Here is a 25779-nt window from a genome sequence, read left to right as displayed (position 1 = left end):
GGCTGCCTCTGCTGCCTGGCCACCTTGCCTGCTGTCCTTTGACTTCCTGGCTTTCAGTGTGGCCTGAGCCTCCCTGCTCAGGCCACACTCACCGCTGCACCTTGGTGACCCCCATCAGGCATCACAGCCTGAACTGGGATGTGCCCTCTGTGTCCCCTCCATCTTGGGTTCCCCTGAGGGCATGGCCATGTGGGACACTTAAAGCTTGGCCTGCTTTCTTTCCCTAGGCTCTCTCTGCTCTAGCGTGGAGGATCCTGGTCACCACGGCCACCCCGATCACTCAGCCCAGGGCCTGGCCCCAGGACCCGAGGACAGTAAAGCTGAAAGCCTGGGCACCGTGCAGCTCCAGTTGGGCACTGTCAGCCGTTTAGCTGCAGTGGAGCCCAGGGGGGCTATGGGTCACCCTCAGCCCGACCCAGCTCAGTCCTCAGGGCCCCGGATGACAGCGCAGTCCCCACCTGCGTGCCAGATATCCCCGAGCAGCAGCTTGGAAGGACACGATAATGTCCGTGACCTTCAGGTCCCGTTCTTCTTCCAGTTGGGCCAGGACCCCTGCCCGGAAGAAGATCTTACTCTGTCCCACGCGGTACAGGTTGGGGTCCAGCTCCAGGGCCTGGATCTGTGAAGAAGGGGGAGGCAGTGATGAGGGCGGAGGGGTGTCCGCCCCCCCCCTCCCCCCGTGCGCATGCGCACGTGCCTCGCCTCACCATCTTCTCGCAGGCCTGCTTCCCGTCCATGAAGCCCTTGGGGATGGCGTTGGGTGTCAGGATCTCGTACCTGCGGCGCGGGGAGGTGGGCAGCGAGGGTCACAGGGCCCGGCAAGCACCAGAGTCCCAAGACGTGACGGGAAAGCAGTCATGCTAAGTGGCCCTTTGCTAACTTTTTTATACGGATCACGCAGTGTGTCTGGGATGCCGTGGGTTAGCCAAGCCAGCTTGTTAAAACATGGCTACTAGGGGCTGGGGATTTAGCTCAGCGGCATAAGCGCCTGCCTTGAAAGCAGACAGTCGTGAGTTCGATCCCCGGTACCGATAGAAAAAAAAAAAAAAGACCAAAAAAAAAAAAAAAAAAAAAAAAAAAAAAAAAAAACGTGGCTACTGGAAATTTTCGGTTATGTGTGTGACTCGTTCTGCTTTCTCTTTTGCAGCCTCCCTTTCTCTCCTCCTTCTCACTTTTGTTTTGCTGGGGATCACACACCGAGCTGCATTCCCAGCTTTTTACTTTATTTTATTTTTTAAAATTCTAAATAGCGCAGCCGGGGTTCCAATTTGCAACCCCCTTGCCTCCGCCTCCCCAGGCGCCGAGATTCCAGGCCACAGCGGCGCTCGGTTTCCTGGCATTCCCGCACAGCAGCGCCAGATGGCTGGTGGGAGGCATCTTTTGGTTACATTTGCCATTTTACTTGCTTATTAGACTTTGAAAGTTTCTGTTTGTTCTTTTCTGTTTCATTGTCAACATGCAGCTTGCAACATACTCAAGTGGGGTCCCAGTTTAAGGTTTGGGGTCCCCACCCATCTCGGGGCTTTCTCCCAGCCCAGCCCAGGAGGAAACGGGGGGGGGGGGGGGGGGGGGCTGCAGAGTGCTCAGCCGGGTGGGCCGTGCTCACCGCTGCCGGAACTCCTGGAAGAGGATGCGGTTGGGGAAGCCCTGGCGGCAGATGCGGATGCCCTCGAGGACGCCGTTGCAGCGTAGCTGGTCCAGCACCAGCCGTGGCTCCAGCTTTCCAGCCTGTGGGGCAAGAGAAGCGATGGTAGGTGGTGTGGCAGCCACACCAGGGAGCCACTGCCGCAGGCCTCGCACGCTCGGGGGGAGGGGGGGGAGCCACTGAATGCCCTGACTTCCACCCCACTTTCCTCCTCTGTAGGGGCAACAAGAAAGTCTCCGCAAGTCCTGAGAGACCTCGAATATGCAGCACTCCCAGCCATTCTCTCCTTTGTGCTTTCTGGGCTGCAACTGGCCACTGGGCCTTTGCACAAGCTGTTCTCTGCATGGGAAGCCACATATCTTTTGCTCAGGCATCCCATCCTCTGGGAGTCCTCCTGGACTTTGCTGGCCAGGTCAGATCATATGGGACATTTATGACCTCTACAAATCCCCCCTGGAATGCATTTTGGGGGCTTGGCTGAGAGCCTGTGCTCCCCAGTACTCGGCAGATTTAAGTCACGGGATGGATGAATTTCCCAGCAGTATGGAGAGCCAGAATGGAAGCAGCTTGCTCAGGGGCAAGAAGCAGACTTCGCCCAGCCAGGCCAGCAGCTGAGCCTTGGCCCTGTCCTCCCGGGCGGGTCACTCACCCTCTTCTCGTGATTGGGGACGATGCAGCGGACGAAGCTGGGGTTGGTATTGCTGAGCGTGGCCATCAGGCGACTCAGGGACTCCTTGTAGAGCTGCCCCACCGTCCGGAACATCCCGCGGCGCGGGCGGCCGCCCGGTGGACCATCCCCGAGGCTGCTCACCTGCTCCAGCCCCACGATGCCCTCCACTGTGGAGGGGCAGGTGCAGGGTCAGCTGGACGGGTCCGGCTGGCCGGGGACCAGGGTCCCGAGCACTTAGACCCAGGCCTTCACACAGCGCATGCGGCCCATGGCCCGGGAGGGGGTGTCACTGACAGCACTGTTAAAGTGCGTAGACTGAGGCTGGCGGGCCGTCTCGAGCACCAGGGTGGGCTGTGTAAATCCCCAGCCCTGCTCAGAGGAGAGCTCTGCTTTCCTCATCACCAGATGACAGGGACAGTGAGTGACAGCAGCTGCTGCTAGGACTGGGGACTTCAGGCAGGGCGCTGCCTATGAGGGCTGTGCTCATCAAGGGAGGAAACTGAGGCACATAGGGGCCAGCGATGACACACAGCATGGCTGGAACACAAATGGTGCCTCGGGAAAACTTTGACAGAGGCCGGCCCCTTAGGAGCCTCAGCTGACTTCAGGGTGACACTGGTCTCACTGCCACGTCCACCAGGGTCACTTCTGCTTGGGAAAAACACCCCAGGTCCCTTACATCTGGTGCCACCTTGTGTACCCAAAGCTGCCAACTTTCTCGGGGACATCAGGTCCCGCAAAACCCAGCCCAGCCCGGGGCTCACTGCTTAATTCAGCTGCAGGGCGGGGCCTCGTGCGGCACAGGGGCTTGCAAACGTGGCTTTCCCCTCCCTAAGTGCAATGGTCTTCTCCACTGCCGTGCTTTTGGTCATTTTCAAAACAATCATCGTTAATTCAGTTCTCAGAGTGCAGGGAAAGGGTAAGGTTCTGAGTTCAAATCCCAGCTCTGGTACTCACTGTCTATGTGCCCCCCCAACCCCAAGCAAGTTGTTTAACACCCCTGTGCCTCAGTTTCCTCATTTGCATGCTAGGAGGGGGAAGAGTCCTGGCATCTGCCTCCTGGGTGGGTAGCAGATTCTGGGTGTCCCTGAGAAGAGGCTTTTCTGGCAGAGAGTGGCTAGGGACTTGGAGCATCGGGGGCCAGCAAGAGGCAGAGGAAGCGAGAGAGGCCTCAGCAGGGACAGGAGAGGGACAGGTCCGAGCCGGCTCCCAGCGCACGGCCCACCCTCCTCGCCCAAAGGCCTCACCGTCACTGCAGAGACGCCCACCCCCTGGCAGGTGAGAGGCAGAGCAGCACCTCCCTGGGGATCCAGGGGACAGCGCAGGAAAGGAGCCCAGGAAAGAGGCCTGCGGGAGCTCCCCGTGTCCTGGGGAGGGTGGGAGGGTAGGTGTGGGGAGATGGCGGGGAGATGGGGGGAGACGCATGAAAGAGATGAGGGAGAAGGTGGAGGGAGAGAAAGAGGAGAGGCCCATTAGACAACAGCACAGAGCAAAGCAGGCCGGAGGCCTGGACGCTGGCCATGAACTTCTCACGTTCCATTTACCTCTGGATCTACCCACTGAGGGCATCAGTGTCGACTGAGAGAATGAATGTCCCCTGTGAGAATAGCATGAGAGAAAAATAATCTCCTTCCTTGTGGGCTGAGCCTGTGTCAGCTGTACAGGACACCACCTTTTTGCTCTGGCCGACAGGAAGCTCAAGAGCTGAAGATCCTTGGGGGGAGTTGTTGGTGCTGTCTCTCAGAGGAGCTTATCTCATTTCCCTTTTTTCCCTGGGCTGCCAGCATGCTGGGAGCCCAGCTCTGTGACCAGGTCAAGATGGCTGCCAAAACGGTCCCAGTGCCCTCCTATTCCCTATGGCTCAGAGAACTCAAATCTGGGCAGACTTGGTGACTACTGTACTTTAGGAGGAACTCATGTCAGCTCCACGCCTGATTGGGGAGGTTCTGCAGCCTTCATGGGGTGGGACAAGGCTGGGTCACTGGGATGATCCTATGCCTGTGACTAGGCCACACATTTAAAAAATGTAGTTAGATTTCTGTGATCCCCACAGCAGAGTCTGGTCCAGTATCGGACACCAAAACCTGTTTTCCAGTCTCTCTGGGGTCAACACTGGGAGCTTCCCTCTCTGGCATCAGCTCAGGATATCAAGGAATGCCATAGGCTCCTGGCTTCAGGAAGCTTGTTTTGTTTTCTTGCCTAATTGCCTGGCCTGGAGCCTCTACCTCTATCCTTCCAAGGCTGATAAAGGATGAAGGAAAACCAACAAAGGCTGGAAAATGGGACCCAGCCAAAGCCAAGGCGCTGATGGTTTTATAAAACCGTTTCTCAAACTGCCCGCAGGTTGGGATGGCATCAGGGCTCAGGAAGGCCGAGACCCGTGCCAGCCACAAAGGTGCCTGGTGGCCCTGCCTGCGCCTCCCGGCAGGCTGCTGGGGAAACACTCTCCCTAGATCGGGGAACCCCTCGAGAGCTCTGTGTCCGCCCGAGGCTTGTCTTCTGTTCCCTGTGGACCGGAAGGGGACTTGTGAAGGAGGGAAGAAAGCAATCTGGAAACTGACAGGCTTGTGGAATCTCCGCTGTGAGTTCACTCTAATTCTTTTAACTATGAATACCTGTGAATACCCCCAACCTGCCAGCTTCCTTCTTCCTGTAGATCCCTGTGTCTCCAACGACTCTGCACCAGCAGGGTCCGGGGATCAGACTCACGACCTTGTGCATGCCAGGCAGGCACTTGTGATGCTGAGCGAAATCCCCAGCCCCCCTTTTTACTGTTTGTTTTGAGACATGGAGTTGCCTGACTAGAGCTGGTCTCAAACTTGTTGTTGTTTTATTGAGACAGGGTCTCGCCAAGTAGTGCAGGGAGACCTCGAACTCCCGTATGGAGCCCAGGATGGCCTCTAGCTCATGGTGACCCTCCTGCCTCAGGGTGTGCCACAATCCTCCCACCTCAGCCTCCCAGAGGCTGGGGTCACAGCCCTGTGTTACCACATCTGGCTGCCAAGGCATTTTGAGGGACATGAGCGCCTTTGGCGTGAAGCACCCCCGGTGCCTGCAAAGGGTGCTGGAACCAGTCCCCGGCAGACTGTGAGACTGCTGTGCTTGGTTCTTTTACTGGTCTCACTACATGGCCATTGTTGCTAAGGTAGTGATGGACCACAGGCGGACAGGCAGCCGGCCTCGCTCTGATCAGCAGGGAGTTTAATCCCTGGATTTGATGCTGTTGTTTTTGAGACAGGGTCTTGCTATGTAGCTCAGGGTGACCCTGAATCCCCAATCAACCTCCTGCCTCAGCCTCCCATGTGCTGGGATCATAGGTGTGCACCACTATGCCCAGCTTCATGCTGGTTGAAGACATCAACCAGTCCATCCTTCTGTCTGTCTATTATCAGAAGTACCATCTGTGCGGCTGCCCACTCTGGAACTATGGTGCACCCACTCCGGGCTGGGCCAGGGTCCTCACCATCTTTCCAGATTTCAGCTGTCAGCCGGTCTGTGCTCTGGTGCAGCAAGGCTGCCACGTTGTCATTCAGAGGGTCCATGTTTTTCATCAGCCACTCATTGGCCTTGTAGTCGACCTAAGCAAAGCCAGGTGGAGGATGCTGTGACTCCGGGTAGCCCAGCCTTCCCGCAGTGGGAGCACCGCGGCAGGGCCTGCGGGCGCCACCTTGTGTCCATGTTGGGAACTGCAACATCGACCCACTCTTCTGGCCCTGCTCCACCCACCGGCCCCGCCCCACCCTGACCCCGCCCCTTTCCCCTTCTGGCCACGCCTCACTCCAGGCCCTGACCTACCTTGCCCGCGTAGTGCAGGACGCTGAAGTCGGCCTGGTCCCGCAGGTGCCTGGGGCGCTGGAACTTGGGGTGACTGCCCTGCTCCTGGGCCACTTTCTCCACGAATGATTTGTCCGTGGCCTTGGGGAACCAGCACTCTTCATCCAGGAGGGCCAGAAGCCCGGGTGGGTTGGCCTGGGATCCACAGGAAGGGAAGAGTAGTTCAGGTCCCCAAGGCCCTCAGCTCAGCTCTCAGGGCAGTGTCGCAGCCCGAGCCGTGAGTCCCCAGTGCCTGCAGCCCCCACGGCTCACCGGGCGCTCGATGAGGTCAATGCAAGGCTGCAGATCGAGGCCGAAGTCCAGGAAGGTCCAGGGGATGCCCTCGCGCTGGTACTCCTCCTGCTCCAGCACGAACATGGTGTGGTTGAACAGCTGCTGCAGCTTCTCGTTGGTGTAGTTGATGCACAGCTGCTCGAAGGAGTTGAGCTGCAGGGAAGGAGGTATGAGCCAGGCATGGGGCACGGCAGGGGGCACACTGGGACCCACAGCGGGCGGGGGTAGGGGCAGCTGGTCCCCGAGGCAGACCTGGAAGATCTCGAAGCCGGCGATGTCCAGGATGCCCAGGAAGGAGGCGCCCTGGCGGGGACTGCGGTCCAGAGCACGGTTGAGGCGCAGGACCAGCCAGCGGAAGAGGCGCTCGTAGGTGGCCTTGGCCAGAGCCTCCAGCGCGAAGTCAGCCTGTGAGGGCAGCACACGTGAGGCCTCTGTATGGCTGGAACCATCGCTCCCCCACCCTCGCCCTGTGCGGTTCCCTGCCAGCTTCTTGGCCCTTGGCAACAGTGATACAAACAGCTGACTCGCTCTGGGGAATCTTCCCCACCCCCCGGGCGAATAAAACTCACCTCCTTACTGCAGCCCCTAAGCCCTTGCATGCTCTGACCCCTGCTGGAATTTCTAGCTTCACCAGCCTCCTTGAGGGCCCCAAATCACTGAGCTTGCTCCAGCCCCAGGGCCTTGGCACTTGCTATTTCCTCACTGGTTTTAGTGTGAAGAGGTTGGAGCTGCATGAGGACCCACCCGCCACCTACCTGCTCCTTGGTCTGGGCTTTCTGCACGTAATCTCGGCCAACCTTGATGCGGGGTGTGAGCAGGGCTCGGGAGAAGTCGGTCACCCCTAGCCCCAGGAGGCGGCAGAGCTTCTGGGCAGCTGTGGGAAAGAGACAGCACATCCGGTCAGCACCGGAAGTGGCCTTGGCCACGCATAAGGAGGGGGTGCCGCTCCCCCCGTCTACTGATTCTCCTCTTAGGAACCAGATACACGGTAATCAGCCACAGTACTCGTGCACACGAGCCGAGGCTGAGCTACAAGGGTGCTCACCAAGGCGTGCTTTATCACGGAGCAAACCAGGGAGTAAGAAGGATGCTCAAGTGATTGGAGATCTCTCCCAGTACCACACACAAAACAAAACACACAAACGAAAAACTGGGGCTCAGAAAGGAGCAGCAGGGAACGCAACTGTTTGGTAAGTGCAGGAACATAAGGTGTTTCTAAGTAAGTCCTTCCATTTTTCTAAATGCTTCAATGTTTTTACCTAGAAAAGAATGGGGGAAATTACGTTGGGGCTGTCTAATGAAATAGAATGAAGTATTTAAATTAAATAAAAATTGTAATTTGACCCTAAATTTATCTAAAACAAAAGGCTTATGGAATACATGCCTGTCTCTTTGACTGTGTGTGTTGTGGCACTGGGAATTGAACCCAGGGCCTTTGCACAGAGCTTTATCCTTAGCGTTTTATTTTTTAAAAACTGTTTATTTTGAGACAGGGTCTTGTCAAGTGGTCAGCTTGCCCAGGCTGGACTTGAACTTGTGATCTTTCTGCATCAGCCTCCTAGAGTCCTGGGATTATAGGAGTGTGCCACCATCCCAGTTACTATCAGCTTATTTTTATATGGAAAAATTGCAGACAAATGCCTGAACACGGCGAAGCTAAGTAGGTGTTTGTGCAGAAGGGGAGAGATTTGTGGGAGGTGTATTCTTCTTTCTGCTCTGACTTAACCCATAATAAAGAAATGTTTTCAAGCATCTGTTACTTGCAAAGTGGGGCACAGTTACTACAAATTCTCAGCACCAGCAGAAAAGAGAACACCTAGAAGGGAGAATGCAGTCACTCAGCCCTACCCTCCAATTTTTTATAGTCACTTTGCATTCTACGTGAAGCATTTCACATAGAATGCTAGCTTAGCTCACTTAGCTCACATAGAATGTTAGCTTCTATGTGCTAAGCTAAACTAAGTGACTAAGCAAAGTTTAAGTGCTCAACTAAATAACTTAAAAATACAGCAGGAGATCGGTGCCTGGTGGAATACTATGCAGCCACTAATAGGAAGCTGTTCTTAGACTCCAAGCCTCTGGTTGCCTTTGGCATCTAGTGAAGCCTATGGACTGTTTGTTCCTTTTGTTAATGTCTGAAAACAAAATACACAGCGTTTCACAAGAGACAGATGACAGTGACCCACGGACCCTGGGATTAAGAAATCCCTGGGGAGTCCTGGGTCCCAACCTGGAAGGCTACCCTCAGTGCATGAAGTGAAAAAGTAGGGTATAAGATGGCTTACAAGGTGTAACCCCAATATTGTAACACAAATAACTGTGTAGATTTGTATGTGTGTGACTAGAACCCCCAAAGCCACGGGTACCTCTAGGGAAGGGGCTGTCCCATCTCCTTCAAAAAACCAGCTGTGGTGTTTTCTAAGGGATCTGAAAGTTCTCTGGCTCCCGCAGGCTGAGGACACGGGGTAGCCCAGGGAGTGACCCCGCCAGCGTGCACGGGTGTATGGTTAAGGACAACCTCGCTCTTTCCTTATGCTCATGTGTCCTGCCTCAGTCTCTCCTTTCAGCTCATGCTGTTTTTTATGTTTATATGGGCATTTTGATTTAAAAACTTTAAAAAGGATTACAGGGGTCCGGGGACATAGCTCAGTGGCATAAGCACCTGCCTGGCAAGTACAAGGTTGTGAGTTTGATTCTTGGCACCCTCCTCCTAAAGAATTAAAAAAGGACTAGTGACTATAATTCTATTTTTGAAAAGAATAGAAATAGAAAAAAATAGAAAAAGATAAAGAAGGTGGGCGTGTTGGCATACGCCTGTAATCCCAGCACTCAGGAGGCTGAGGCGTAAGAATCACCAGGTGTCCCAGGCCAGCCTGAACTACATAGTGAGTTCAAGCTCAGCCTGGAATACATAGTGAGCCCCTGTCTCAAAAACAATAACAGAGAGAGAGAGAGAGAGAGAGAGAGAGAGAGAGATGCCGAGGTCTGAGGCCAGCAGATTGCAGCAAATGCTGGACAGCATCCCTGCCAAGGCCCTTTATGGTGCTGGGTTGTGGAAAATCAGAATCAGGAAAATTGAGGCAGAAGTGATTTTGGAGGAGCAGTAAGGCCAGGACCCTCCAGGGTGCGGCGGGGCCAGGACTTTTTCCTCGGTGGGGCGTGGTGATGTTAAGTGGGCATTGCCAACCAACCTATGGGCGGGGCTGTGGCGCGGGGCGGGGCGGGCGTACCTGTGTTGTCCGGCATGGTCGCCTGGTCTGTGTTGCGCTCACTCTTGAGGATCACGTTGCCGAACTGCAGCACGGCGGACACCATCCGCAGCATGGCTGTGGGCGGCAGGACGAGAGGTCAGCGGCTCTGACCCGGATCAGCCCTGGATTTGGCCTGAATCAGCCTCGTAAACGTTCAACCTAAAAGCCCTAAGAACTGTGCCACCCCACCCCAAACCCATCCGTAGCCAAATGCAGGACAGCATCCCTGCTAAGGCCCCTTATGGTGCTGGAAAACCTGAAACAAGAAAATAGTGGCAGAAGTGATTTTGGAGGTACAGTAGGAGCAGGAACGGGGGGGGGGGGGCTGCTGCGGTGGGGCGTGGCCAATTAACCTATGGGCGGGGCCTCTGGTACCATGGGCGGGGCCTGGCCCCCATCTGTGGCCCTCGGGGGCCTTGGGCCAGGGTTTGGGCCACACTCCGGATCCCAGGTTTGCTTTATTCGTCCTGCAGGTTAGGTTTTGCTTTGTTGCCTTGTCTGTCCCATGAAGGGGTGTTTACAGGATTAGAAAGGACTAGTGAAAAACACGAGGTGCAGAGTGGCACACACAGCGCCCTGGTGTCTGCGTAGGAGAGGGAAAGTTTCGGTTTTTGATTTCCTGTGACTGGACTTGAACCCAGGACCTTCACACTTAGCTATATGTCCAATCCCTTTAAATTTTTATTTTTTTTCCAGATGTTGTGGCGCACACCCGTAATCCCAGCACTCTAGCAGCTGCGCCAGGGGTAGCATAAGGAGTTCGAGGCCCGCCTGGGCTACATAGTGAGTTTAAGGCCAGGCTGGGCTACACAGGAGACTGTGTCTCAAAAAAATTTGTTTTTGAGTAGTTTCCCTAAAATTGCTAAACTGCTCAGGAAAGGCTAGAATTTGTGGTCCTCCTCAGTACTCAGCCTCCCAGAGTCCTGGGATTGATCACGGGCGTGGACCACAATGGCACAGGTCACCATGAACACTAAATGAGTGAAGAGACGCCACCCCTCCTGGAGGAAGTGGGGGGGGGGGAGTCAGTGGCCTGTAAGCCCCATGGCATAAATGCATGGCGTTGCCTGCCTGTTTCTCTTTGCAGACCCCTGATGTATCCAGTCCACTGCTGGCCCATGCCAAGGTGTTCCTGGCCAACCCCGCGTGCCTCACACCAGACAGAAGTTCATCTAGTATGCTGCTGGCTCTTAGGGACACTCCATGGCCTTTCAGGGCACATTTTAGTGAAGTCAATGGAAAAGTACAGATACGTGGAAGCGTGGTGCAGACGCAGACAGAGAGCTGAGCTTTCTGCAGCTCTGTGCGCGACTGCCAATGACTAGAAAGCAGCGGGAGTGTAGATGTGGGGTGAGGAGCGAATCTGGGAAGGAGGTGAATTTGCAAACGCAGGAGCCATGACTAACGGTGTGTGTGTGTGTGTGTGTGTGTGTGTGTGTGTGTGTGTGAGCGGCACACTGTCCCCAGCACGGTCTTGGGCATCCCTGGGGGTGGGTGTTCCATGTCGGCAGAGACTGGGCTGCAGGATCCCACACGGACATCCTGCACCACTGACAACTGCTCCCCAAATGTCCTGAGACAAATCCGAGAGAAATCACGGACTAATTGGCAACTGTTTTACCTAGAAACACAAAAGTGTTTTGTGCTTGGTTTTGAAACAACACTAAATTTTCCAGAAGGGCAGGGGCTCTGTTTAATCACGGGAAGATGGCTGTGGGTCTTGTTTAAAGCTTTATCAAGATGTGGCTGCCTTTCTAGAACATTCTCAGGTTCTCTAGTGTCTGGCTGCATTTGTCTCTGTGGCTTTCTAGGACGTCTGCGTTGTTTACCCAGTGAGGCAATGCTACCAACTGTCACTCCTCTTTGCCTCCTCTGGTCCCAACACCCTTGCCTCTGATCCCCATTTCACAGATGGGCAAACTGAGGCAGGCAATCTACTTGCCCAAGATCATCCAACTCACAAGCCGACAGGGCTGGGGCTCAAACCAAGCCGGTGTGGTTCCCTCTGAAACCTGTGCTTTCAACTTCGATGCTTGCCCTGTCCTCCTGTTTAGTATAGGTGGTCGTATGACCTAAAAATATGGTAAATGTTTAAATTTAAAAACGTTATTAGAATAAAAGACATATTGCCATTCATTCCTGTCAAAGCACTCTGCTTTAATTTCTGACACTTTTCTCGTGGTTCTTGCCACTGTCTGAAGCAGTTGGCCTCCAACTCGTGGCAATCCTCCTGCCTCAGCCTTCGCGTGCTGGGATGACTGATGTGCACCACCATACCTGGCTGCCCTGATGGTCCTCAGTTGATTCAAACATCTGCCTTTCATGGTCATTTTGACTTTGGGGACGGTTTAGAAGTCTCGCGGTGCCTGATCTGGTTTTTTTTTTTTAATAGGCTCGGCTTTCTGTCAGATGGCACTCAGCGACCCGCTCACCGTATTTCTGATCACGTCTCATACAGAGACTAAGGATTTCCAGACTGCTCCAGGAAGTGGCAGAATGGTGGGATAAAGTGTGCTCCAAGTGACAAGGAGAATTTTAAGGGGCATTCATGGCAACGTGTCTTGTACTGTTAGAAATATTTTAAAATTTAAACACACTGTAGATTGTGATCGCACTGCGCATGTGCACAAGCACACCCCCACCAGGGAAGAGCGCACGGAGCGGGGTCTCCCGGCTCAGGGACACCCCACACCGCGGGCCGCATTTGGGGGTGCGGGTCATGGTAGCGGGGGTGGTAGGCTCCAGCAGGAGCCAGGCGGGACCTCAGTGCCAGAGCAGCGCTGGCCTAGAGACGGGGGCGGGGTGCGGGGACGCGCGGAGCTGGATCCGGCCCGGAACCGAACCGCGCAGACTCAAGAGCCCCGCAGGCCCGGGCTCCGCGGAGACTAAGAGACTGAGGTCCTCGCTGGGGAGAGGGAGGGGGCTGTGTGGGTGACTATGCTTTTTTATTTTTTATTTTTGGCGAAAGCACACTGCTGGGAAAAGTGACATAAGGCCTGCGGGTTAGACGATGGGCCCCGCGCCAGCACACTCTACCTGGCAACGCTCCCGGTGTGCGGCTGGGAGGGGGGTGCTCCCAGTCCAGTAATGCACACTGCCCGTCCAGGGGTGGCTGGGTAACAGCCCACGCCAGGTTCCAGGCCCTCCGTGTCACCTCTCACCTCGTGTGGCCAGTGGGGCTTTGAATCGCAATTAAATGAAGGATGGGGGGGGGGGCGTACTGGGGATTGAATTCGGTGCCTTTGCACTGGGCTATATCCCCAGCCCCTTTCCATCTTGAGACAGGCTCTGGCTAAAGTCACTAAGTTGGCCCAGGCTGGGTTAAACTTGTGATTTTCCTGTCTCAGCATCCCAGAGTACTGGGATAACAGGTGTTCGCTGGGGTGCCTGGGTAAATGAAGGATCCAGAGGTGGAATGGGTTATCTGGGAGGGCTCTAAGTGCCATCACAAGCATCCTGAGGGGGAGGCAGGTTTTATACACGGGCACACACACACCTGCAAGCCATGTGGGCAGAGAGGACAGCCACCATCTGCTCCAAAGCTGGAATAAGGGCCCAGGAGCAGGGCAGCCTCTGGAAGCTGGGAAGGGCAGCATTCTCCCTGGAGGCTTCCCAAGAACCAGTCCTGACCCCCAGCCTGGCTCTCAGATCACTGGGAATGACGCTGGACTTTCACCTTCAGGACAGGGCTATGTGACAGTTCTCCTTCCCCATCGCTCCAGTGCCCACAGCTCCTTGGGGAAACACCCCTCCACCCCTCCCCAGCCCTCCCCACCCCTCTCCATCCCCAGCCATGGCCGCATACAGGAAGCGCTCTATAAAGGTGTCTGCATGGGAACACAGTCTGCCTATGATGGCCAGGGATCCTCCACACGGGCCCCACTGCCCCTGGGATTCAACCTAAGCCCTACAAGGGTCTCAGTACACTGTTCCCATCCCCTCCCCTCCCCTAGTCCCACAACCCCCTCCAGCTGCCAATCAGACCCCTCCTACTCCCCCACCACACTCCTTCCTGCCACCAGGCCCTGGCCCCAGAGGTTCCCTCTGCTGGAAGTGCTCCCACCTACCCTTCAGGACTCAGCTCGGGGCCACCCGAGGTGAGGGGGCTGCCCTGACCTGTGTCGGCTAGCCTGGGCACCTCATCCTTGAGCACCTCTGCCCACCACCCTCTGCAGCTCCGGACTGAATTCATCTGCGTGGCTGGCTGCGCCTGGGTATCTCTGCCTTGTCCTGGTCACTGCTGTGCCTGCGGAGGTCTGGCTGGAAAGGCCAGCCTGCACCTAGTAAGTCAATGTATCAGTGAAAGAAAGGTGGAATTATCTGGCTGGGGAACACACCAGACAGATTGCTGAGTGACCTGGGCATGCTCCATGGCCTTCGGGCCCTCAGTTTCCCCACTGGGCTCAGTGGTCTCTAGTGCTGCTGTCTCCGAGGTGAGACAGGGCCCAATCAGAGCCTCAGGAATGTGGAGAGGGGGGCACTGGGGCCTCCTCCCAGCCAGCCCAGGTCCCAGGGCCCACCCCTCTTGGGCTGGAGTAGATGGAGGACTTGGGCTGGTATGTCAAGAGGCTCCTCCAGAGGACACCAGCCACTGTGCATTGGAATGTGGCTAGGACCTGGGATAGGCAGGCTGGTCCCCTCATGGGGACTCCTGGGACAGCAATGAGTGAGCCATGGGCTCTGGTCTCATCTAATCTGGGGGACAAATACTATCCCCAAGGTCTCAGTGCCCCCCTCTGCAGAATGGCTTCCATCATGGCTCCCTCAGATCTGCACCATCCAATGTGGCAGCCAATATTCTACCAACCAATGTGGCAACCAACAGCACACCAGCTAATATGGTGGCCAACATCACACCATCCAATATGGTGGCCAATATCACACCATCCAATGTGGCAGCCAGCATCCCAGCATCATACCATTCAATATGGTGGCCAACAGCACACCACCCAATATGGCGGCCAATAGCACACTATCCAACATGGTGGCCAACAGCACATCATCCAATATGGTAGCCAGCATCCCAGCATCACATCATCCAATGTGGCAGCCAACAGCAAACTATTCAATATGGTGGCCACTGACCACCTTTCAAATAAATCTAAATTATACACAATTATAACTTACAATGCAATCCCCCCATGATGTATGTTCAGTTCCCTAACCTGAGGTCTGCTACTGTCTCCTTTCACAGATATCCTTGACCAAGAAGCTGCTAGTGGGTAAAAGGGAGATCTGGGACTCAAACTCATGTCCTCTGGCTCCACATTGAGTTTCACCATGACACTGTCTTCCTAGTGACTGAAAACATTGTCAGGGATGTTGTATGTTTGGGTCACAGCTGTGTCCTGAGGTCCTGGGACAGTGCCCAGCATACAGAAGGTGCAAGTAAGTGTGAATAACTCATCCCCTCAAATTCACACTTGAGAGAAAGACTATTACTGTCCCATTTTTCAGATGAGTGACTGAAGCTCAGAAGGCAGTGCTGACAATACTGTCTTCTTTCCAGCAAGGAAGAGGCTGGGATTTACACCATGCCTGTTAACTCTCAGCTGTGAAGTGGGTGTGAGACCGTCAGGGAGGGCTCCTAGGAAGGGCCCGGACATGGGGTCAGTCTAGTAAGTGCCATGATTATTCTTGGGTTGTTAGGGTCTCAAGGGCCAGGTTGGGAGGATCTGCTGTGGTGACTTGGCTCTTGGGGAGAGGCCAGCAATGTGAGGAATGGATGTTCCAAGGACTGTATTATAAATACGCTAGTGATAAGGGGACATAACGCTGTAATCCCAGCACTCAGGAGGCTGAGGCAGGAGGTTATCTGGCATTTGAGGCCAACCTGAACTACACAGTGAGACCCTGTCTCAAAAAACAAAACCACAAAGCAAACAAATATCTTGAATGAAGAGCATTAAAAATAAACAAATACCCAGACCTGAGGAAGGGTCCCACAGCCCCAAGCCTGCAGGAACTGAGGAATATTCCAGCCTCCTAGGGTGTCCTGTGGTACAAAGCCAGGTACCAAAGCTCCTGTGGAATCTGCTGAACCACAATTTAGGGGAGCTGGGAAACCTGTTTACTGCATCCTTCCATTTTTTCCTGGTAGCAGGGATACTGGGAGTTGAGCCCACAGGCAGGGTTTGAATCTGACATCCTCCTGCCTCAGCTTCGAAAGCACTGGGATTCCAGGCATGTGCCATCACGCCAGGCTCTGTCCCTGCCTCCTGACTTGTGGTGAGCACTGCAGCAGGACTCTTTGACCATCTGTCCCTTCTTCTGTCAGAAGCAGTCTATAAAAAGGTGTTTGGTCCCACTCTTTATAAGAAAAACACAAAGTAAAACCAATGTGACCCGTCCGTCTGTGACTTAGATGGATGACAGCGGGATGGGGCAGGGATACCTGGGCCAACACGGAAGCTGTGGAGGATCACATGGTGTGATCTCACCCCAGGAGTTCCCAGGGACAGGACGGCAGGTCTGGGGCTGCAGGCATGGGGGATGGGGCTGGGCGGCAGGTGTGGAGTGGGAGGTGTGCGCCTGGCTCTGAGGCTGTTCAGCAGCTGGTTACACAGACCCCTAAATTAACAGTGCCCTGGATACACCAATAGGGTCTAACTGTGCTTGTAAACACAGGTATACATGAATGGTACACTATATAAATTATATTTCTACTTAAGCTGCCTTTTGTAGTGACTTTTTTTTTCTTCAGTATTGGGGATTTAACCTAGGGCCAGAGCTACATCCCTGTACTTTAAAAAATGTTTTTTTATTTTGACACAAGTTATTGCTAAGCCACCAAGTTGCCCAGGCAGGGCTCAGATTTGCCATCGTCCTGCCTCAGCCTCCTGAGTGCTGGGATCACAGACATGCATCAGCATGCCCGGGTTAGCTTCCCATTTTTATCACTGGCACAGCTAAACATAAGTTTGGAGGTTAGAGGATGCCTTCTTTTATACAAAAACACTCCCATCGCCCTGTATCTGTGGGCTCCATATCTATGCGTCAACCGACTTCGGGTATTTTTGTTTTTGTTTTTGTTTGTCTTTCTGAGACAGTCTTGCTCTGCAGTTCAGGCTGGCCTTGAGTTCATTTTGTATCCCAGGCTGGTCTCCAATTTGCAGTGATCCTCCTGCCTCAGCCTCCCAAGTGTTGGGTTTACAGGCATGTGCCACCATGCCTGGCTCAAACTGTTTTTGGACTCAAACTCTTAGGAAAAAATTGGGCTGTCCCGAGCAGGCGCAGCCCTTCCTTCCCCATGCTTGGGCAACACTGTAACAATCTGTACAGCCTCACATTGCATCAGATGCTGTAATTCACCTAGAAATGCTCTGCAGTGCTGGGGAGGGTCCTGTACCTCACCTGCAAACCCCACACCATTTTATTTAAGGGACCTGGGCACCCATGGCTCTAGGCGTTCAAGGGGGGACCTTGAGTGGATCTCCAGGGTACCAGGGAGAGCTGCCCTTGTCTTTCCTCATCTGTCCAAAATCTACCTGGAAGAAGCAGGTAGAGTGGGAACCAGGTGCAGGGGCTGGGGGTCTCAGCTCCTCAGTGTGACCTCTGCCACATTCACCGTGTGTCTCTCAAGCAGATTTACTGCAAAATTTCTGGCTGTGAAAAGGGAAAACTCAGCCAGGCGTGGTGGCACACATGCCTGTAATCCCAGCACTCAGGAGGCTGAGGCTGGAGGATCGCTGCAAGTTCAAGACCAGCCTGGGCTACAAAGTACGCACAAGTCCAGCCTGAACTACATAGTGAGACCCTGTCTCAAGAAGAAAACAAAAAGAAAGAAAGAAAAGAAATGCAAAAGCCTGAGCTCTGTCTGCACCCACCAAGCGGCAGGCCCCAGGGCTGGGCTGGAAACCCCTCCCTGACACAGACAGGATCTGTTTCTGTTACCAGACACCAACTGCAGAGACATAGCAGGTAGGGCAGGCTGAGGATCACACAACCTAAGTGGGAAATCAGATGGGCGTGGTGACCGAGCCCCTGTGTCAATGCACCCGGGAGGCTGCAGCCAGGGCCAGCAAGACAGACGCCAGGTTATCCCGTGAGCCTCCAAGGGCTGAAAGACGCAGTCCCCGCTTCTGGCACCTCAGGAGGACGGAGGCCACTTGTCTGCACCTGCAGCAGGTTGCTATGCCAAAGCCCAAGGCCAGGCCTCTGAATGTGACCTTGGACCGACATGATTAGATGAGATGAGTCCACAGGGGAAGCTCTTCCTCCAGTGGGACCCTGCTCCTTCCACAGCCTCGCTCTACAGCCAGGCTAGGCTAGTCTCAAGATCCTCCTGCCTCAGCCTCCTGAATGCTGGCATTACAGAGTGCAGCGTCTCCACATCTGGCTTTCAAGCCAGTCCACAAGGGCAGACACATTTGAGGTATCTTGGACACACAAAGAGAGACATGCCAAGGGGTGCCAGGCAGCACCGGCCACCTCAAACCACAGACAAGAAGGGTACAGGCTCTCAAAAATGAACTGGCCTTGTCAAGCCCTGGGCCCAGAGGTTCCCAAACAACCGATTCTATTTAGGACACTCGGATCTGTGCCCTTGTCGTGGTAAAGGGATATGAGACTAAAACAGAACCATCATGAAACATCCTGCCCAGTGACAAGTGGGGCATTGAGCCCCCGGGTGCTGAGCTGAGTACTTAGCTCCGAGATCCTGGTTAAAGCACTCACTGCAGACCTGGGCTGGGAGCCTTCATGTTCCTCCACCTCCCCACACCAGGGCCTCTCCACGGCGCAGAGGGGTTACCGTGTCCCACTCCTCAACACCTGAAGGGCATTTCTGACGCCCGTCCCCACCTGCCTCTTCCGCTCCTCACCCCCCAGAAAGCCACTGCACTTTCCTGGATTCCTCATTTATCCACTCGGGGTTCTCCCTGTTCATTCCCCACCACCACCACATCAGGGATGGCGGTCACCTCCCTCTCATCCCACCCAGTCCAGGTACTCAGTAACCACCCAGTCGGACCGAGCCCGCCCCCCCTCCTCGTCCACTCACAGGTGATCTCCTCCGGGGTGAAGCCCAGCACCCGCAGGGACTCCAGCGTCTCCTGGAACAGCTCCCGCTCCTGGCTGGGGGTGGACGCCAGCCCATTGGTCAGGAAGCGGTAGTGGGAGGAGGGCTCCAGGAGGAGGTCGGCTGCGGAGAGGGGGGCACGGGGTCAGGCCGGCTGCGGGACACAGACCCTCCGACAGTGACCGGGAGGAGACCCTTTCCCCTACCCAATGGGTGGGGTCTGTCCCACCCAGGTCAGCAGTGGCCAGCACTGGGGGACACTGCTTTCTTTTTTGTTACTGTTTTCTTGCAATCCTGGGGATGAAACCCAGGGCCTTTGCACTGAACTACATCCTTGGCTCTTTTTTCTTTCTTTCTTTTTTTTTTTTTTTTTTTTTTTTTTTGGTATTGGGGATTGAACTCATGGCTGCGCGGCGTGTAAAGGCAGGCGCTTTTGCCACTGAGGTAAAATCCCCGTCCCATCCCCATCTCTTTTTATTCTTTCAGATGGGCTTGACCAAGCTGGGCTCAAATTTGAGATCCTCCTGCCTCAGCCTCCCGGAGTGCTGGGATCAGGGCCTTGCACCACCATGCCAAGCTGATCTGCGTTTCCACAAGCCACAGAGAGTAAGCACCTGAATGAGTAGCTTTGTGGCAGCAAGAAGCAGAAGGAGACACAAGTTACAGTGCAGAAAGAGCCAGAAAAAGCAAAACCCGCAGGTTTGGGGGCTGCTGAGGACGAGAGCAAGGGGCATCTCTCCGCGCAGCCAGGGGCAGAAGGCACGGAAGCCGGGGCGCCAGCGGCTGCAGGTGGGAGCCTAGGTTTGAGAGCCCTGGGCAGCCTCGAGGTCGTGGGGCCGAAGGGCAGCACACACAGGGTCACCGGAGTCAGGAGGCGGCGAGAGGACGGAGCCATCATGCAGCCCGGGTGGAGCGAGCAGGAGGAGCAGGAAGAGGAGCTCGGAAGCGAGAGAGCGGGCACCGCGTGGCCAGGACAGCGCGCAAGCGAGGCCAGGGACACAGCTGGAAGCAGAAGGAGCGGGGACCACAGAGGCGGCTCCCAGCCAGGCCCTGAGAGCCCCTCCCAGCCTCCCGCAGGGCTCCCGTGGGGCTGGGCCGCTGACCCTTGAGCTGCTCTCCGGCGCCCCCCAGCAGCTGGTAGAAGATGTGGAAGCTGCACTCGTCCTTGGCCTGGCGGATGGCGCGGGACTTCTCCAGAAGATCTGGGCCAGTCAAGGAGCATGCGCAGGGCCGGGGGCCTCCACCCAGCCCCACCCACCCCGGGGGAGGGGGGCTCGCGCTCGATGTTTCCGCGGGCCCTCTGGAGGAGTGATCCAGGAAAGGGTGGCCACGAGCCTCAGTTTCCTCCCCTGTTAAATGGGGTGACGGCAGCACCCACTGCACAGTCACGGCGAGCTGAGGCTGCAGACACACACCTAGGGTGGACAGGTCGGTGCTGGCCACTGCTCCACTACCTGAGCGGGTGGTGACACTGGCATCGGGTCCTGCACTGGGACCGAAAGCATCCCGGAGCCCGCCGAGTGGCAGTCAAGTGCCCAGCAGAAGGAGGCGTACAGCCTGGGGCTGGAGACCGGAAGTGGGCAGGAGACGCACAGACTCAGGAAGGGGTTTGGGAGGAGCTGAGCGCCGGGAGGAGAGGCCGTAGCACCTCAGACAGCAGACCCCTGGGAACCTGCTGCGCCCCAGCTGTGCCCTGGTTCTTTATGTCCTTCGTGGCTTTGGAGAAATTCTTCCCTGGGTGACATCAGACACCCCAAGGGCGAGGAAGTGCTTCTTATCAGGAACAGCTCATGGCCATCAATCCATGCCAATACCAACACTGATGAACGCTGCTAATCTATGTCGGCCCCCAACTGCTAGCATCACAGCTTGCTCTGCAGCGAGGCTCACTCAGCTCTCCGACTCCCTCCCGGAAGTTTCTATATTCCTTTGCCTTTTGCAGGGGGAGAAACGGAGGCAGATGGCCGCCAAGTCCCGTCCCTAAAATCTCAGAGCTGCAGAGCTGGGACTGGAACCCAGCCCGCTGTGGTTTCCTGGCTGGGCTCTTGAGTCCTGTGCTGGGTCACTCTGCGGTCAGGGTGCGGTGACAGGGCCATCTGAGGCCGTTCCTTGAGGGGTCTGGCTGCTGCCCCTCCCGGCGCCCTCTCCTCTGCTGAGGGTGCCTGCGCCCTCTCGCGGCTGGATCACAGGCTCGAGCGCAACAAGGCGGCCTTGGGGACCCTGGCCATGGGGACCTCAAGCCAGCACCACCCGGTGGGCGAGGCAGCCTTGTCCCCATCGCAGCGTGGGAGGTGGGAGGTGGGAAGTGCTGCACCGGTTGCCACTGGCACCCAGCCCAGGGCTCTGTTTCCTGGAAGCACCAGATGCAATGGGCCACCTCGTCCCTGTCCCCCACCAGGGTCCCCCAGGTCCCCGGGGCTGTGACAGGATACAGGTCTCGATGTTAGCGCCCACGATGTAGCCGGCAACATCAAAATTGATGCGGATGAATTTGCCCTGAAGGAGGGGGACACAGGAGCTTCAGCCAGGGACCTGAGTCCAGAGCCCACGACCCTCAACATCTTCCAAGGCCGAGGCCCGGCCACCTCCCCCACATCACCCACACTGGTCACTGTGTCCCCAGCACTCACGAAGCGGGAGGAGTTGTCGTTCTTGACCGTCTTGGCGTTGCCGAAGGCCTCCAGGACCGGGTTGGCCTGGAGAAGCTGCCGCTCCAGCTCCCCCTGCCGGCGAAGAGACAGGGCTGGGTGACACTGGGCTCCCGGGCTGGGCTGTGTTAGGGGCCTTTGTGTGCTGGGGAGTGGGGGGTGGGGGTGGGGGTGACTTCCTACATCCGGGTCCTGCCCATCCACCTACTGCCAGGGAACCAGGAAACGTCTCCGTGCACACTGGTGAATGGAAACAGAACACAAAGAACGAGCCTACAACGTGTCTCAGGAACGAAAACTAAAGCGCAAGGCACCACAGGACGAGACCCGTGTCTTTACAGATATATACACGTTGCTAAGCACGCATAAAGAGACCTTCAAGGGGACGTTCCAAGCTGTCACCAACGCGCGGCACCCTCAGAAAGGGGACTGAGGAAAGAGGGTTTCACTTTGTCTGAGGTCTGAGGTTGTCCTGTTACATGCATATGGAATCTTGTACTACAGTAAACACGCACACAACCCCCTTTTTTGCAAACAGAGCCTTGCTAGGTAGTTCAGGCTGGCCTTGAACTCGATATATAACCCAAACTGGCCCTGGAACTTACAGCAACCCTCCTGTCTCTGGAGTGCTGGGATTACAGGTGTATACCACCAAACCTGGCTGTGAAATCTTTGATTCCCTTGGAATTAAGCACTTGGAAAAGTGCACTTGGGAACATCTGGCTCATGTAGGTAAACGGTGGTTTCCTTCCCTTTAGCCCTGTTTGTGGCATAGCCAGGCACATAGTAGGTGCTCAGTAAACAGCACCCCATGGGTGCCTCCTCCAAGACTGCATTTTGGCGGTGCTGGGTGGCTTTGGGGGAGGAAGGAGCACAGGCAACCTGAGGGGTTTGGGGCTTGGCACACGGAGTTCAGCCAGGGGCCGGGTGCGCACAGTAGGGCCGCACCTCACCCTTACAACCCACCCAGTACAACCTTGCTGTGCACCATCGTTAGGGGCAGTGGGGTCCCTGGCTGGCTTCTCCCAAAACCCACAGGCTACAAGGCCAGGCAGTAAGAAAGGGGTGGGGGACCCCTGCTACTTACGTAAGACATGTTGCTGGCGGAGGCCTGAGGACATCACAGGACACGAGAGAGGGACCGGACGCAGCACATGGAACATGGACAGACACACAGTGAACAGGTGACCTGGGCAGGCCAGGGTCGAGGGCAGAGGATCCAGGCAGTCCGGAGGTCCGGGGGCCACATACGCTGGCTCCGACCCTGCCGCACCCCTTCCTGGCCATGTGATGCTGTGGAGTCACGGGCAGTGCCTGGGGCTTCCCTGGTGTCACCTGGGGTGGGGGGCAGTGACCCTCTCGCATGGCAAGGTAAGCTCAGAAAGGGGCCTTGCAGGGGCAGCAAAGGCAAACCCGGGCATCACAGCCATCACAGGCAGGCCTCGTCTGCGGGTGCTGGGTACCATTCCAGGCCTGGCGAGGCCCAGCGCCAGCCCTGACCTCTCTGTGTTGCCTGCCCCTGTTCCCAGTGGGGCACATGGTAGGCACTCAGGCTGCCAAGATATGGGGTGGGGTGAGAGACAAAGACAGAGATAGAGACAGGGACAGACAGACAGACAGAGACAGGGAGACAGAGACAAGACAGACAGATAGAGACAGAGACAGAGATGGAGAGACTGAGAGCCCAGGGCAGGGGCGCTGTTGGGGGGCCCAGGGTGGCCCAGGGCAGGTGACTTACGGGGACGCCTGGCTCCTTCCTGCCCTTTGGGGACGATGCCACGTGCGCCAGGTACTGGATGACCTTCTTGGTGTTTTCTGTCTTCCCGGCTCCTGACTCCCCCCTGTGGGGGATGGGGGCTGGTGAGGTTGGGGAGCCCCCACCCTGCCCTGGACCCCTCTGCCCCCAGGAAGCCCGGGGTGACTCACGTGCAGAGGATGGACTGATCCTCACGGTCTGCAGGGACAGAGAAGGGGCCATGTCATCCAGGGACTCTCACGCTTCGCAGAGTCATTCCCAAGGGGGCAAAAGGGAACCGGGTCTGGACGCAACTTGCCTGGGTTCTTACGCCCCTCTCCCCCCTCCCCTCCCCAACTAACGCTTTGGTTGCTGTGTGACCCAAAGAAACCGCTGTCCCTCTCTGGTTCCTCCTCTGTCAAGTGGAAAAGACAGATGCCAGTGAAACAGGACAGCATTCATTCAACAGCCTCCATCGGGGTCCCATTGTGTGCCACCACCTTGGCCGGGCGCTGACGTCTCAAAGGCACTGAGGCCAGGGACCCTAGAATTCAAGGCACTGCTCCAGCACGCAGCTGGGCAAGCCACTTGTCTAGGTCACACTGGCCACCTACTAAGCACCAGGCACCCGGGGCATGGGGTCAGAGGCATCTGCTGTACCAAGCTTCACCCCCAGAAGCTGTTGCCGAAGATCCACTGGCCCCTGATGGCCACAGAGCCATGACAGAGAGGTGCCAGGGTCACAAGGGCGGCCTGGGGGATGGGTCAGCAAGCTTCTTGAAGAGGAGGACATTTCAGGCAGGGAGGGGCACCCTGGTAGAGGTGAAAGGGCAAAGTGCAGAGGGCAGAGAAGCTGAAGGTGGGGCTGTGTCCTGGTGACTGAGAGACACAGAGCAGGCCAGGGCTGGGTGCAGGGACAGAGGTGCTGATGGGGACACGGGCTTCGGAGCCAGGGAGCATGGGGCCTCTGGGTGGTTTTAAATAAGGGAAGAAGGCTGAGTGTGGTGGCCCGCACCTGTGCGATCAGCACTTGGGGAGGCTGAGGCAGGAGGATGTCTGGGAGTCTGAGGACAGGCTGGGCTGCGTAGAGAGACCCTAACAGCACAATGCCCAGCTCAGAACCGAAAGATGACATCAACACCTCCCAAAGAAAGGCAAGTGGAGGGCACGGGTTCAAATCCCATCTCTGCTCACCCACCAGGATGACCATGGGCAAAAGCCACCCCACTTGGGGCCCTGGCTTCCCCACTTGAAAAGGAGAGAACCTATTTCCTGGGGCTGCCACGGGGTTCAGGGACATAGCCCAGAAAAGCCAAGGGCCCAGCTGTGAGGGTAGAGGGTCAGCCGTGCTTGCTGGGGACCTCTAGGATGCCTCCGGAATGCAAAGAAAACAGCTAGGACGGAGGGGACAGAACAGCAGAGGGGGACGTGGGGAACCACAGAGGCCACTCACTGCACAGTCGCAGGGACAGCAGGGCACAGGGCTGTCCCCAGGCTGACCACAAGCTCGGCAGAGAAGAAGCTAGCAAGCCTCAAAGAATGTCCACACTCCGACCATGGCCATAACCCCCAGCACTCAGGAGGCTGAGGCAGGAGGGTCCCCTGTGGGTTACTTCAAGGCCAGCCTGGGCTAGCTATTGAGGCTCTGTCTCAAAACTTAAAAATAATTCGCAACAGAGGGAAAAGTAGAAAATCCCAAACCACATGGACACTGGTGGGTCCAGGAAAAGTCTCATGAGAAACAAGTCCGTGCTGGGAGAGTTAGGGCTGGGCTTCGATGCAGTGTTTATTTATTCCTAAGCCTCAGCACACAGGGCGGCCAGGAATTCCCACAACAACCTCCAAGAGCAGCGGAACCAGCCAGGGCGCCCTTTCACCCTGTGCAAACTCCTCAGGCAAAGCAGCACATCTTCATGCAGCACAGGGCTGCCCAAGCAATCTAAGCCCCTCTGGTGGGCGCTCTTGTGCAGTGCACAGCCTGACCCTCTGCACGCAGAGGACTGGGCTCCCTCTGTCTGAAGGCCAAAATTTCACCCCACCACAGTGTGGCTGGAGTCTAAAATCCAACAATAAATGCAGGATAAGTGAATGGCCTAGGGTGTGGTGATGATCACCTCACCCTGTTTGTGCCCCTTGTAGCCCCCCCAAGGGCCCTCACAGAAATGCCCATCCTGGGCCCAGCCCTGGCCCGCCCACACTCACCTTGCAGCATGCTCCTGTAGGCCCCCTCGGTCACTGCGTACACATGGGGTGGCACCTCGTGCCGCTTCTTACCCCGGTACATCTCCACGATGGCCTCTGTGTAGATGGGCAGCTGCTTGTAGGGGTTGATGACCACACAGAACAGGCCGGAGTAGGTCTACAGCAGGCGAGAGAGAAGACAGCTTCAGCACAGGTCCCCTGTATGGTTGAGCAGGTTGTACACTGCACAAGGGCTGCCGGCTGAGACAATGCAGATGTGAAAGGTGAAGATTCTCCACGGGGGGGCGGGAGGGGGCAGGAGGGGAGAACGAGGCCTCTGCAGACGCCAGAGAGGAGTCGGTGGCCTCTGCAGCTGCCGGTGAATGAGCCAGGGGGGAAGGGGGGACCATCCAAGCAGGTCCCACCACTCATGTTTGGGGAAGCCACGGAGGACTGCACTGGCCGAGTGGCCACTAGCATGGAGGGGAAGTGGAGGACCGGTGACATGTCTGCCTGGACGCTG

General features: G+C 56.3%; 1 protein-coding gene and 1 long non-coding RNA gene across 6 annotated transcripts in view; one reads left to right on the top strand and one right to left on the bottom strand.

The window, feature by feature from the left end:
* Nucleotides 1-25779, bottom strand: part of Myh14 (myosin heavy chain 14) — a 58673-nt gene that overhangs the window by 25130 nt on the left and 7764 nt on the right. For 2 of the 5 annotated variants that reach the window (XM_063253173.1, XM_063253172.1), the window contains exons 3-21: nucleotides 25278-25434; nucleotides 23267-23294; nucleotides 23079-23181; nucleotides 22428-22451; nucleotides 21323-21415; nucleotides 21125-21188; nucleotides 19796-19894; nucleotides 18675-18815; nucleotides 9653-9748; nucleotides 7178-7296; nucleotides 6675-6827; nucleotides 6402-6575; nucleotides 6111-6284; nucleotides 5779-5893; nucleotides 3563-3682; nucleotides 2295-2482; nucleotides 1607-1728; nucleotides 708-777; nucleotides 459-619 (exon numbers count right to left, since the gene is read on the bottom strand). In XM_063253173.1, the coding sequence (XP_063109243.1) occupies nucleotides 459-619; nucleotides 708-777; nucleotides 1607-1728; nucleotides 2295-2482; nucleotides 3563-3682; nucleotides 5779-5893; nucleotides 6111-6284; nucleotides 6402-6575; nucleotides 6675-6827; nucleotides 7178-7296; nucleotides 9653-9748; nucleotides 18675-18815; nucleotides 19796-19894; nucleotides 21125-21188; nucleotides 21323-21415; nucleotides 22428-22451; nucleotides 23079-23181; nucleotides 23267-23294; nucleotides 25278-25434 (2201 nt within the window). The remainder of the gene's footprint in view (nucleotides 1-458; nucleotides 620-707; nucleotides 778-1606; nucleotides 1729-2294; nucleotides 2483-3562; nucleotides 3683-5778; nucleotides 5894-6110; nucleotides 6285-6401; nucleotides 6576-6674; nucleotides 6828-7177; nucleotides 7297-9652; nucleotides 9749-18674; nucleotides 18816-19795; nucleotides 19895-21124; nucleotides 21189-21322; nucleotides 21416-22427; nucleotides 22452-23078; nucleotides 23182-23266; nucleotides 23295-25277; nucleotides 25435-25779) is intronic. The other 3 variants (XM_063253174.1, XM_063253175.1, XM_063253176.1) reach the window with 3 other exon arrangements.
* LOC134476894 (uncharacterized) lies at nucleotides 1627-3314 on the top strand. The gene is made up of 2 exons (XR_010048685.1): nucleotides 1627-1750; nucleotides 1865-3314. It is a non-coding gene; the product is annotated as an uncharacterized LOC134476894 (long non-coding RNA).

This window comes from Cavia porcellus, unplaced genomic scaffold (genome assembly GCF_034190915.1).
Source record: "Cavia porcellus strain 051 isolate PalLab524CR breed Dunkin Hartley unplaced genomic scaffold, mCavPor4.1 scaffold_7, whole genome shotgun sequence".
Lineage (NCBI taxonomy): Eukaryota > Metazoa > Chordata > Mammalia > Rodentia > Caviidae > Cavia > Cavia porcellus.
The sequence above is the reverse complement of the archived record's forward strand: the minus strand, read 5'-3'. Positions and strand labels throughout refer to the sequence as shown.